Raw genomic sequence first — 13,527 nt, 5'->3', positions numbered from 1 at the left:
TCTGCAGAAATTTAGCACTCCTCACTGTCTAAAAAGCTGACCGGAAGCTTTTAGCAAGCGAAACTTGGAAGACCAGACTTCACTGGCCATCTGGTGAGATCTTGTCTTTGAAGGATCCCTAATGTCAATATCCTTATTTCTTTCTTCTTTGGCTGGTCAGATTCCCCAGGGATGTATCTTCAGATCTTCTGCCTGAGTGATATATGACTGGGAACAAATAGGTGAAGATGGCTAGAAGGCTCTCACCATTCTGTATCTAACCTTTAACTTGAATATCTTCATTTGGGTTTGGTGTGTCCCAGTTTAAAGACTGTTGATCTGACCCTGTCTAGAAATAGGCCTGTGGCAGTCTGCTGAGACGACAGGGCTTCACAGAACAGGGGGAGGGAATGGAGCATTAACTACTGCAGGCTTTTAAGCACTCCCTGTTTCCAGCCTTACACTCTCACTTTCAGAGGTAACCAAGGATACTCACTGTCAAGATTTTAGGGGGTTTTAGAGTGGATACTCAGGTTATTTCTCAGCTTTCCACACTGTTAAAGGGTTGAGCTCTCTTAAAGTATGAGTTCATTATCACTAACCCAAATTTTCTGACTCTTGTTTTCTTTGTCCTTGTGAATTTGGGTCTTTTAAAAAATTCTTCTATTATTATTTTAGTGTTATTTCAGTAGGGAGCAAAAGAAAAAACATATATATTCAAGCAGCTATCACTGAAGTTGTACAGACTCATATTTCCCGTCACTCTCGCCTGCCTTCTTTGAGATGCTACCCTTCTGCCTTCTCAGCTTGTCCCAGTACCCTGGCATTTGACTTTCTCCACTTACCTTCACTGGACATTATATGGAAAGGTTAAAAAATTTTAAGGTGTTTCTCGTTCTCTTATGATCAAAAACAAGTTTAACCTTTTTGTATCTGTCTCACTCCATGCCTAAACCCATATTCAAATAAGCTGCATTTTGCTTCTGTGTGACAACTAACAATATGGCATTTTGTAGTTTACAAAATATTTTCACATATGGCATATTTTATGCTTAAAAACCCCACTGCAAAGACAGGTCATTTTACACACAAGATGGAAAACAAATGGTTAAACAGTTGGTCTGAAATTTGTTCTCTGTTGCAGGGGAAAGGAGGATGCCTCAGGAAAGAAAAAAAGGTAATTTGGTCATATTTCTTTATAAACATGCTAATGATAGATTTCCTGGAAATAAATTACTAGTAGTTGCTAGCCAGAAAATCCTTTTCTGGGTGAGTGGGGAAGAGGTGGTGTATATTTCCTCACAGTTCTGAAAGTTCGAAGTCTATGATCAAGCTGTTGGCAGAAGAATCCTTATTTATAGATTGCATATAGCTGAATGTACTTGGTTGGTCTAGGACTGTTTATGGTAAGTAATCCTGGAATCTAGGGATTTATGGGGCATAAATCCATAATCCCTGGGAAATGTAACTATCTGGGCATAAAATTAAGGTGTTTCATGACCAAAATGACTTTCTTTTTGAAACCTTTTACATTAACCGTGGCCAGAGTGGGAACCTAGGAGGTTGTACTGTCGTCCCAGAACTCTTGCTGCTTTGCTATGCCACAAGGTCGTCCACATACATAAAGTTACAGTTGACCCTTGAGTGGCATAGGGGTTAGGAAATAAATTTTGTGAGAAAACAAATTTTCTGTAATTTTGCAGTCCAAAATCCAAGTATAATTTAGAATTGGCTTTCCACATACACAGTTTCTCCATATGCATGGTTCTGAATCTGTGAATTCCATCAACTGTAGCTTGTTTATTATTCTGGTATGTAATGCTGAAACAATTTGTATGAAAGTCAACCCATACAATTCAAAGCCATGTTGTTCAAGGGTCAACTAAACCTTGATACCGCTAAGATCTCTTATTTTAATGAGTGTGATTTGACGATCCAATCGTTTAGACTCTGTACCATGTGATACATTCCAGTGAGATGGAAAAACAAAACACAATAAAATCTGGGTTGCAGAATTAGAAACATACTTGCCTGCTGGTTCTATCAATGACCAATTGTTTGATTTTGGGCAAGTAACTTACAACGTTCAGCCTATTTCCTTACCCATGCAATACTTCTTATGTAAGATGCAAACTATCTTAATGACAAATAGAACAGAACAACAGATAAAGATGACATAATACATATTTAAAAACAACCTTTAACGCTGGAGGGAAAAAAAGGTATTGCTTACTTTTTTCTTGTAATGCCTGCAGTTTATTCAGTTCCTCATTCTCTTCATCACTCTCTTCACTGCTTGTGCTGCTGACATCCAAAACTATATCCCTTTTGGGATCTACTCGGAGAAAATTGCGGCATTCGAAAGTCAGGTGACCAGCTAATTAAAACAAAGAAATATGAATGACAAAGCTACAGATACATTACATATTTTTTGCTTTGTTTGTCCATTAAGCAACAACTGCAATTTAATAATATAATATTTAGTTTTAACTTTTATTCAGTGAGTGGTCATCTGCTTTACCTGAATGAAAAAAGAACTTTTTTTAACAGGGCTTCTTATTCAATAAATATTTTTTTTTGGTTACATCTTATGGATTTTAGAATATTGAATTAATGTAAATATTCTCAACTTTAGATTTTATATTTAATTTCTTTCTCCTATATTTAATTTCTTTCCCCTTTTTGCTTCTCATCTTACTATTACATTTTTCATTACACAGCTTTCACCTAACTAAAGGTGTCATAATAAAATAATTGAACATGTTGTTTGCAAGAATACTTATGCTTTTAATTCTAACAATAATATTCAGTCCTTAAAGATTCTCCCTATAAGAAAACTACAACAGTTATCTACTTATTGCATGATGCAATTAAAAAACCAAACATTATAAACACCTGGAGATGAAACACTATCAGAATATCTAAATACCTATCACCTGCATGTTAACATTTTGCTTTATTCACTTATAATTTTTTTTAAGTGAAAGGCTTGCACACGTGTACACACACACAAAGTTGGAGAGCTTGCACCATGCCTTGGACCCCTGCCCCAAACCCATCCCATTTTCTTTGTCTTCAGAAGTTGGTTATACTGAAGTTGGTGTCGATATTTTCAGAACATCATATTATTATTTTTTAACATAAACTCAATTATACTTAGCTATCATTCTGTAACTGTTTCTGCCATTCAATATTATGTTTTGTGATTCAGTCGCTTCATTCGTGTCCGACTCTGTGCGACCCCATAGATGGCAGCCCACCAGGCTCCCCCGTCCCTGGGATTTTCCAGGCAAGAACACTGGAGTGGGGTGCCATTGCCCTCTCCACTATGCTAACATGCTGCTGCTGCTAAGTCGCTTCAGTCGTGTCCGACTCTGTGTGACCCCATAGACGGCAGCCCACCAGGCTCCCACGTCCCTGGGATTCTCCAGGCAAGAACACTGGGGTGGGTTGCCATTTCCTTCTCCAATGTGAATATAAGTAGATGTAATTATCTCATTTTATCTGATGAATAATGTTCCATTGTATAAAAATACGTTTACCCTTTCTACTACTGATAGGATCTTAGGTTGCTTCTAGCATTTTGCTATTATAATAATTATGAAATGTGTAGTTAAACGTGCATATATGCCTCTCTAAGGCAGTAACTTTGAAATTTTTTTGACTAGGACTGACTAATGATAAAAAATAGCAATGCAATCAAGTGTATTAATATATATGTTCATATGCAAATACACACTAACTCACAAAAATTAAAACAAAAATTACATGAAGCATTATGACATTTGATACTCAAAAGATATGAATGCTGATAGAAACCACATAATTTATTTCACAACCCACTATCAATTCACTACAACCCTGTTCTAGGATTTATTCCTAGTTCTTACTCAAGGATAAAATCTTCTGGAAGTCTTAGACTCATATGAGAGCATCTCCTAGGAAAGTACCAATCTTGGGCTGGGTCCTGGGCCTTGCCTTATTCCCTGAACTCAGTCAATACACAAAAATAGAAGTTCAAGAACCCTGGGTTCAGCAAATACCCTCAACACCTCCTAGACTTTCTGCTTTCCTTTGGTTGCTAGTCTCTAAGTAGTCATGAATTCTGTATTTTCTCCTAGCATACTAATATATCTAATATGTACTGCATATTTTATACTAGTTTTTTAGTTGTTTATAGTAGGGTCCAACCTGCCATACTGCTGAAAACAAATTTTCTTGGTTGTGATTTCCTTCCAAATGAATCATTCAAATGTTCTTTTCGGTTCCAAACATACGGAGCTTTCAGATTATGCTATTGCTGATTTCTAAGCGTGTTACACTGTTATCAGCGAGTATCTGTATGGTAAACCAGTGTTTTAGTGTTTGTCTGCATGGTATCAGTGTTTCAGTATTTACTAAGATTTCTTTTATGGCCTATCTTGTAGTAAATTTGGGGAAAAACTTGGAATGTATTTTAAAAGAATACATCACTACTTGTTGAAGAGAGGCTTTCATGTTTATTTTGTTGTTCAAAACTCCATCTTACTTTTTTGTGTAATAATTTCTGATAGTGTAATTTTTAAGTACCTTTATCACTATATGTTTGTCCATTTTTCCTTGTAGTATTTTTGCTATACATGTTTTGACATTATATTAATAGGTATAGTCAAAATCATTATTTTATCTTCTTGTTTGATTAGAACTGCTCTTGCCTCAAAAGTCTAATATTATAATTGCTCTACTAGTTGCTCTTTTGGTTATTAGTTGAATCATATGAAATTACCATTTTCATGAGTAAAACTGGTTGAATATCAACAATATTCAACCTAATATCTATCTGCTCTTTTTCCTCCATCCCTTTATTTTGAAATTTCCTATGTAGTTTTCAGTTTTCTAAGTAGTTTCACTAATAATGGCATGTAGCTGGACTTACTTTTTTATACTTTTTTAACTTGATAACAGACTTACTTTTCACATTAATTTCTTAGCTTGGAAAGCTAGTTTCTGCCTCATTGGAGGCAGTGTAAATTTACTCCTCATACCTACAGGTGGTGTAAGCTTGGGCTGTCAATTCTGAATTATTCCTTTCCCTCTAATAATTGTTTTATAGGAAGTTAAACACAGTAAACTTTCTCATCACTTCCCCTAGAGAGTAAATGGAATTTCTGTAATTCCTGCTTCACTGCTTTTTTGAGCAGTCTGGCTTTAACCAAGAGCCTTCACTCCAGCCATGCTGTGATCCTGCAGGGGTCTAAAGCTTCATTCCATATTCCATAAAAGTCTACCCAGGAGGCCTGTGAACCTCATTGTTTTCAGCTATCATTTCCTACTCTGGCTTTGAGCTCCTTTTACTTTCTAACATGTGGCAATTCTCCTTTTATGCTTTTGAGCTAGGTTATTTTAATTTTTGTTGTTACTATATTTTTCTCCAGCATCTATCTGTGTTTGGAGCCAAACAGAGGACTTTCTATGTTGGTTTAGCTTGCCATTTTGATCAGAATTTCTGATGATACAATTTTTCTTTTACTTAAACTAGCTTGACATCCAAACATCTTACACTGTCATTATTATTTAATATAAACAAACTACTTAAATAATAATCACACTGGCAGCAGTCTTTGTCTCACATCCTTTTAAGCCTTGCTTTAATGAAACTGACCCTAAACTGATAATAAGACACACTGCTTATGAAGCTACAAAAAAAATTTCCTTTTTTTTTTTTTCAGTTGGGGAACATAAGTGAACAAACTTAGGAAATTACTCCAAAATATAGTTCTTGTGAGTTCTTTTCGAAATAGACTCTCAGGAGACAATGAGCAGAAAAATTCTTAGATGATCAGAAATTTAAATTTTGACCACAGATATGTAGAGACATTTCAAAGTTATAACATCTCAGTTCAGTTGCTCAGTCGTGTCTGACTCTTTGTGACCCCATGAGCCGCAGCACACCAGGGCTCCCTGTCCATCACCAACTCCCAGAGTTCACCCAAACTCATGTCCATTGAGCTGGTGATGCCATCCAGCCATCTCATCCTCTGTCATCCCCTTCTCCTCCTGCCCTCAATCTTTCCCAGTGAGTCAGCTCTTCGCATGAGGTGGCCAAAGTATTGGAGTTTCAGCTTCAACATTAGTCCTTCCAATGAACACCCAGGACTGATCTCCTCTAGGATGGACTGACTGGATCTCCTTGCAGTCCAAGGGACTCTCAAGAGTCTTCTCCAACACCACAGTTCAAAAGCATCGATTCTTCGGCACTCAGCTTTTTTCACAGTCCAACTCTCACATCCATACGTGATCACTGGAAAAACCATAGCCTTTACTAGACGGACCTTTGTTGACAAAGTAATGTCTCTGCTTTTTAATATGCTATCTAGGTTGGTCATAACTTTCCTTCCAAGGAGTAAGCGTCTTTTAATTTAGTGGCTGCAGTCACCATCTGCAGTGATTTTGGAGCCCCAAAAAATAAAGTCTGACACTGTTTCCACTGTTTCCCCATCTATTTCCCATGAAGTGATGGGACCAGATGTCATGATCTTCATTTTCTGAATGCTGAGCTTTAAGCCAACTTTTTCACTCTCTTCTTTCACTTTCATCAAGAGGCTTTTTAGTTCTTCTTCACTTTCTGCCATAAGGGTGGTGTCATCTACATATCTGAGGTTATTGATATTTCTCCCAGCAATCTTGATTCCAGCTTGTGCTTCTTCCAGACCAGCATTTCTCAAAATGTACTCTGCATATAAGTTAAATAAGCAGGGTGACAATATACAGCCTTGACGTACTCCTTTTCCTATTTGGAATAAGTCTGTTGTTCCATGTCCAGTTCAAACTTTTGCTTCCTGACCTGCATATCGGTTTCTCAAGAGGCAGGTTAGGTGGCCTGGTATTCCCATCTCTTTCAGAATTTTCCACAGTTTACTGTGATCCACACAGTCAAGGCTTTGGTATAGTCAGTAAAGCAGAAAAAGATGTTTTTCTGGAGCTCTCTTGCTTTTTCAATTATCCAGCGGATGTTGGCAATTTGATCTCTGGTTCCTCTGCCTTTTCTAAAACCAGCTTGAACATCTGGAAGTTCACAGTTCATGTATTGCTGAAGCCTGGCTTGGAGAATTTTGAGCATTACTTCACTAGCATGTGAGGTGACTGCAATTGTGCGGTAGTCTGAGCATTCTTTGGCATTGCCTTCCTTTGGGATTGGAATGAAAACTGACCTTTTCCAGTCCTGTGGCCACTGCTGAGTTTTCCAAATTTGCTGGCATATTGAGTGCAGCACTTTCACAGCATCATCTTTCAGGATTTGAAATAGCTCAACTGGATTCCATCACCTCCACTAGCTTTGTTGGCAAGCTTCAACTGAGCCAGGTTTCAGTTGTTGCTTGGAGGCATGTGACTTGGTTCTCCCAGCATGCTTTTATTCTTAGCCCTTGGAGATTCATACCCCAAGTATTCTCTTATTACATGATTTAAAAAGTAAATTTTTTTCCCATACAAGAACATTTTTATTCCATTACAAAATAACTCTGCTATGAACTAGAGTATCAACAACAATCCAGGTTCATTTGCATTTTCTCCAAACAACTTAGAAAACAGTGTAATGCCACTGTTAGAGCTGTTATCAAGGCTTTAGGAATTGTCACATTTATATAGAGAAATGATATTTGTTTACAGTACATAAGTACAAATTTAGATTGCATAACTGCACATGCTGAAGTTTACTTTTTCACTCCATTAATCATAATGGAGCTGTTTAAATCAAGGTTTCAGCAGACCAAATTCACCTTTATACAGAGTTAATTCAATCAACAGGAAAACCTTTCATAAACCGTTTCCACTGCTCACCTCTTCACCTAGTATTTGCAGGGATAAGGAATAAAAGGTTAAGAGTCAATATAGTTTTTTCTGGAATATACTTTCTCCAAGCTCCTAAATCTACTACACTTGTACTTCATGACATCTTTGCTAGTCACCAGATACAGAGCCACCTGTCACTGGGTCTGTGGCAGGGGAATAGAAGTGCTGACAGAGGGATTTCTGAATTTTCTGCAAACCCAAGACAAATAACAGAGCTAAAGGACTATGCCCAAGGCCCTGAAATCAGGATGCTAAATCACATTGTCCAAAGAGGCAATGATTCACTGCACAAAATGCTATCCTTTAATGTACTTACGGTAGCCACATTTTTTACAGCCTGCTCGGACACTGTCCTTGTTGCAACCTGAAATACAATTAGATAACATTTAAGAAGACATATAGACAAGTAAAAACAAACATTTCATCACTTGGAAAAGCTGAGAAAACCACTTGTGATAGAATTTATTTCTTAAAAAAAAAAACCCGAATTCCCCCTGACCTAGCTTAAGAGTACTGCTCAATTATTATAATTATTAGAAATCACTAGAAAAGCTAATTCACTCAAATTATTTCCTTGACAAATACTTAACAGAAGATTTTTTTTCTAATACAACAGAAATGCAGTACAATAGTCAAAGTTTCAACATTTCAAGGACTCTCTAACACTGCAGAAGAAATTCCAGGGTACTTTGGCCTATCCCTCAAATACAAAGCAATTGATTAGATAAATATGTAAACATTCAGGTTAACAAATGCTTTTCTGCTTACCCTTAAAAGAAAAAGAAATTCTAACTTTCTTAAAGGAATTGGTGAAATTTTAGAAAGATACATAATTGCTGGGTATTAGAAGGAACATCTCAAATCAGCACTCAAATTTTGACAAGAGAAAGGAAACTAGTCACATACTCAGTCTGACCAATGTTTAAAAGTATTTACAGTATCTCCGTACAATTAGTGGTATCCACAAGTAATGTTGAAGATACAAATAACAGATGAAATAACATTTTTTATTGTGATAAAATACATATAAAAATGTATCATCTTAACCATTTCAAAGTGTACAATTCAGTGGTGTTAAGTGCATTCACAATGTTATGCAACCATCACCACTATATCACTTCCAAAACTCCATTCTTATCATCTCAAACAGTAACTGTAGCCAATAAACCATTACAGTCCATCACCTTTCCTTTTTAGCCCCTGGTAATCTCTGTTCTACTTTGTCTCTATGCATTTGCCTATTTTAGGTATCTTATATAAGTGGAATCATACAATATTTATCCTTTAGTGCTTGGCTTATTGCATCTAGCATTAAGTTTTCATGGTTCATCCATACTGTAGCACAAACCAGAATAGCATCCCTTTTTATGACTGAATAATATTTCACTGTGTGTATATATACTTCAAACTGATTTTAACCTCCAGTAAGGGCTCCCATCCAGAGAAGGCAATGGCACCCCACTCCAGTACTCTTGCCTGGAAAATCCCATGGACGGAGGAGCCTGGTAGGCTGCAGCCCATGGGGTCGCTAGGAGACGGACATGACTGAAGCGACTTAGCAGGAGCAGCAGCAGCAGCAGCAGCAAGGGCTTCCATCAATCAATCAACGGGCCAGTACAGTATTACTCTATTTCCTTAATGAAGGGTGTTTCACTTTCAAATCCTTCAAATGGAGATATCCCAATTTAATAAGGTATATAGTGTAATATAATATACCTAATTTTAAAAGAAAGATCATTTTCAAACCATTTCTTTAATATTATAAAGCCAAATATTAATTTCCAGCTAAAATATACACTACTGAGTTGTTCTAGTAAAAATACAGTCAGTTGTACTACTACGCTTGATTTTAGAGACGTAAACTTGTTCCAGTGCATCTAAGAGGGAACAACTGGAGTGCAAAGTGCCCATGAAATAGACCAGGTGAATACAAAAAACTGCATCCAGTTGACTGGAGCCTCAAAACACACATGGGCACATCTCAAACATTTCCAGTGACCGCAGTTCACCCCATGTGTCTGAGAGCAGCACCCATACCTATCTGGTTTTGTATTATCACCTTCCTACCGTTACTTTAGAACAACTCACAGGCTGCAATTCTTCTGAATTCCACTCCCACAGCAAACTTCAGGACTTTTAAAAGGTACAATGCCCTACTTATTTCAGTATTTATGTATCTTTTAGCCAATTAACATGTGCCGATAGGTTCCTATGATTTTTTATGTACCAGTGATGAAGTTTTTCAGTGTGGTGCCCCAACCTCATATTTCTCCCCTTAAACCTGTGGGTTTTACTGCAGAGAGTAAAAACACATATGCTGCACTGTAGCACAATTGTAAAATGAAATTGGTAATAATAAAATCAGGCTCTTTGTTATGAAATAACTACATGCTGAAAAAAAGGCTCAGAGAATCCAGGTCAATGTGAAGTTTGTTCCCATAGAAACCATAGACACTGAATAACACTGAATAAAACTGCTAAACGCCCTGTTATCCGTCTTACAGCAAACTCAAGACGCTGTAATGGACAGACTGGAAATCATCTCATCTCAGCACATATTAGAAATAACGCATCTTTGATGAAAGATGTTGATAAAACTCATCATTCAAGTATCTCATATTTTTAGAATGAATAAAATATGAAACTTTTTCAGAGTAGTTCATCTTCTTTAATAAGGCTGTAATTTTTACATGAAAGGGAAGTATAATAAGAACTCTAAATAATTTCACATCAGGTATTTACTCATCAGCCTTTGGTTAAATTAAGATTTCAAGCTTCATCTGTCTGTAATTTCCGTGACTATCTGGCCAGCTAAATGCTTCCACCTGGAACCTTGAACCTATCTTCCTGGAACCGATCTTTCTTGAACCTTCTACCTGGAACCTCGCTTCCCTTTTCTGCCTAAATTAACCAGTCTGTTTCTGCTGTCTGGAACAAGAACTCTGTTGATACACCAGTACTCGAGATCTGCATCAAACTGAACAGCAGGATTGTAAGGGAGGCCCTGACTCTGACAAGTTTTCCATTTCCCCACTTAGGTTCCCATGCTGTTCTCTGTTCCACTCCTCTTCAAATTTTGAGAATAATAAACCCTGCCTCCCTCAAAATGTTTCAACAATCCAAAAGCCATTAAATAATCATGATCTACAATCCAAAAACCATTAAATAATCATAACCTATAATCCAAAAGCCATCAAATAAAAACTCAGAAATCTGGCTACATAACAAAATCTGAATGGCAAAGACTACCAAAAGCAAACTCAAAATGCACATTAAAAAAATGAGAAAAAATATTTGCAATTCCTAGTGCCAACAAAGGGCAGTTATCCCTACTCTAACCCACCAGATCATTAAGACCAATAGCCACCAGGGAAGAAATGGGCAAAGGAACTGAACAGAATGTTCACTGAAAAGGAAATAAAGACAACTCTGAAACACATGGACAGATGCTCAGCCTTATTCATGATAAATGAAATGTACATTAAAATCTATCCTGGGATTCCATTTTCACTTATCTGAACAGCAGAAATTGAAAAGGTTGAAGAGAGCGTGGCGGGGAATATACCTATGTGTTTCACTGGTAGAAGTATAAATCAGTACCATCTCTATGGAAAGTAAGCAGACAAAACCTATCAGAACCACTCAAGTACATACTCCTTTGATACAGCACATCCACATTTGGGAATTAATCCTCAATTTACCTGCACAAATGCATACAGGTTTATGTACAAAGTTATTCACTGCAGCATATTTGTAACAGTAAAAGAGTGGAAGTAACCTAGTCATCAATTATGGTATAAAAGAATAAGGATGTTGCTTACTTAAAGATATGCAACAATCTCTGAAAGAAAAAAGCAAACTATAGAATACTGCTTATGGTACATTGCCATTTGTATAAAAGGAAGGAAAACCCCTGCACAGTTATACATAATATACATGACATTAATAGATACAGACATGTAAAAAATATCTCTGCAAGGATATACATTGGTTACCTGAAGAAAGCAGTCCTGGCTCCAGGGGGGAAAGGGTGAGAGATATGTCACTACAGACCTTTTATATCTCTAAAATTTAAAATTTGAATGAGTTGCTTTCTCAAAAACAGAACCAAGAAACCTCCCTCAAACAAACCAAACTCAACACTAAGAAGGGTTGCTGTCATGCACGTATTCGTAGACAAAAGGCAACGATTGCACTTGCAAATTCTTCAGAGAAGCTATATTGCAGATTTTCAATAAAATTTCATTAACTGAAGGTTTTAGGAGCAAATTGTAGAGATCTTTATATCTTGCATTATTATATGTTAACAGGCTTCCTCTGAATCTAGAATTCTGCTGAGGTTGAATGGTAGGAGTCCTTCCCCTCCCAGGGAACTTACAGGAGCAAAAAATGCCAGATTCTCCAGATTTGGGCCACGCTACATTTTGTATACAACTTAGTGCCTAGCGTGGTGTAGAGTGGCTAGGAGCTTCTCAACAAATTTTTGTTGCTTTGAGGTTATAAACTTAAAATACTTCAACAGTTGGGAATCAGTAATTTCTACAGCTCCCAATTGCCAGCTATTAAACTATTGTCGTTAGCCTATCTGAAACATGACAGGCTCTAGAAGGAAAGGAATTAAAGGACAAAAGAAAACAAAACAATGATTGCTGGGTAGGGGGAAATGACAGAGACACAAGGAAACTTCCTGAGGTGATGCAAATATTCAAAATTTTTATGTACGTATGAACTTCAAGTTGTAGAAAAGTTTTCCTGCCAGCTACATCAATAACAGACCTTGCCACTTTTGCCAGGTAACTCTTCACTGGGAATGGTTAATTATTAACATGAATGTAAGAATGTGAATGATAAAAGCAGTTTCAAAAGAAAGCAAACTTCACTGAGCAGCTTCCCTGGTGGCTCAGCGGTAAAGAAGCTGCCTGTAGTGCAGGAGACGCGGGTTCAATCCCTGGGATGGGAAGATCCCCTGGAGGAAGAAATGGCAGGCCACTCCAGTATTCTAGCCTGAGAAATCCCACGGACAGAGGAACCTGGGGTCACAAGAGGCGGACACGATTTAGTGACTAAACCACAACTTCACTGAGTTTCAGTGTGTTAAAATGTCTTTTCCTTAATAACAACTCCGAGTCCATAATTTCACTAAGTAACAGTATACATTTCATTGTGTTACCTACAAAATGGTTACATACACTGCTATGGAAAAGCAGCTGGAGGAGGTGACCATAAAATAGGTAAGGCTGATTATCATTTGTGGAAACTAACCTTGATACTTTATAGTCATACTCTGTAATAATCACTAGCAGGACCACCCAAAAGACGCCATGCTGTAGAAGAGGGCAGCAGAGGATGAGATGGTTTGATAGCATCACTGACTCAATGGACACGAATCTGAGCAAACTCCAGGAGACAGTGAAGGACAGGGAAGTCTGGTGTGCTGCAGTCCATTGGGTCGCAAAGAGTCAGACACAAACTAAGCGACTGAACAATATCTGTATGAGCATTATACCTAAAAATAAAAGAGCATTCTTATCCTTTTTGATGATCAGAATCGTTGGAGCCCTATTTTCATGTAATACACTATCTGGATCAATCATCCAAGAAATTACCTTCACATTTTCTGTATTTTCTAATGGCACTTGCATTGTGCTTTTACAGTGCTGTCATGCTTATTATTTCAATTTTTTCCTGGGTTTAAACAGTTTATCTATGTCTTACCAT

At 37.3% G+C, this 13,527-nt stretch overlaps 1 protein-coding gene across 4 annotated transcripts in view; it reads right to left on the bottom strand.

Moving 5' to 3' along the window:
- Nucleotides 1-13,527, bottom strand: part of SREK1IP1 (SREK1 interacting protein 1) — a 35,289-nt gene that overhangs the window by 17,317 nt on the left and 4,445 nt on the right. For all 4 annotated transcript variants that reach the window (XM_004016940.4, XM_060400400.1, XM_042233753.1 and 1 more), the window contains exons 2-3: nt 8,126-8,173; nt 2,213-2,356 (exon numbers count right to left, since the gene is read on the bottom strand). In XM_004016940.4, coding sequence (XP_004016989.1) covers nt 2,213-2,356; nt 8,126-8,173 — 192 coding nt within the window. The remainder of the gene's footprint in view (nt 1-2,212; nt 2,357-8,125; nt 8,174-13,527) is intronic.

The sequence above is a fragment of the Ovis aries genome, chromosome 16 (genome assembly GCF_016772045.2).
Source record: "Ovis aries strain OAR_USU_Benz2616 breed Rambouillet chromosome 16, ARS-UI_Ramb_v3.0, whole genome shotgun sequence".
Lineage (NCBI taxonomy): Eukaryota > Metazoa > Chordata > Mammalia > Artiodactyla > Bovidae > Ovis > Ovis aries.
Note: the sequence above shows the minus strand (reverse complement) of the source record. Positions and strands in the feature narration are given on the sequence as shown.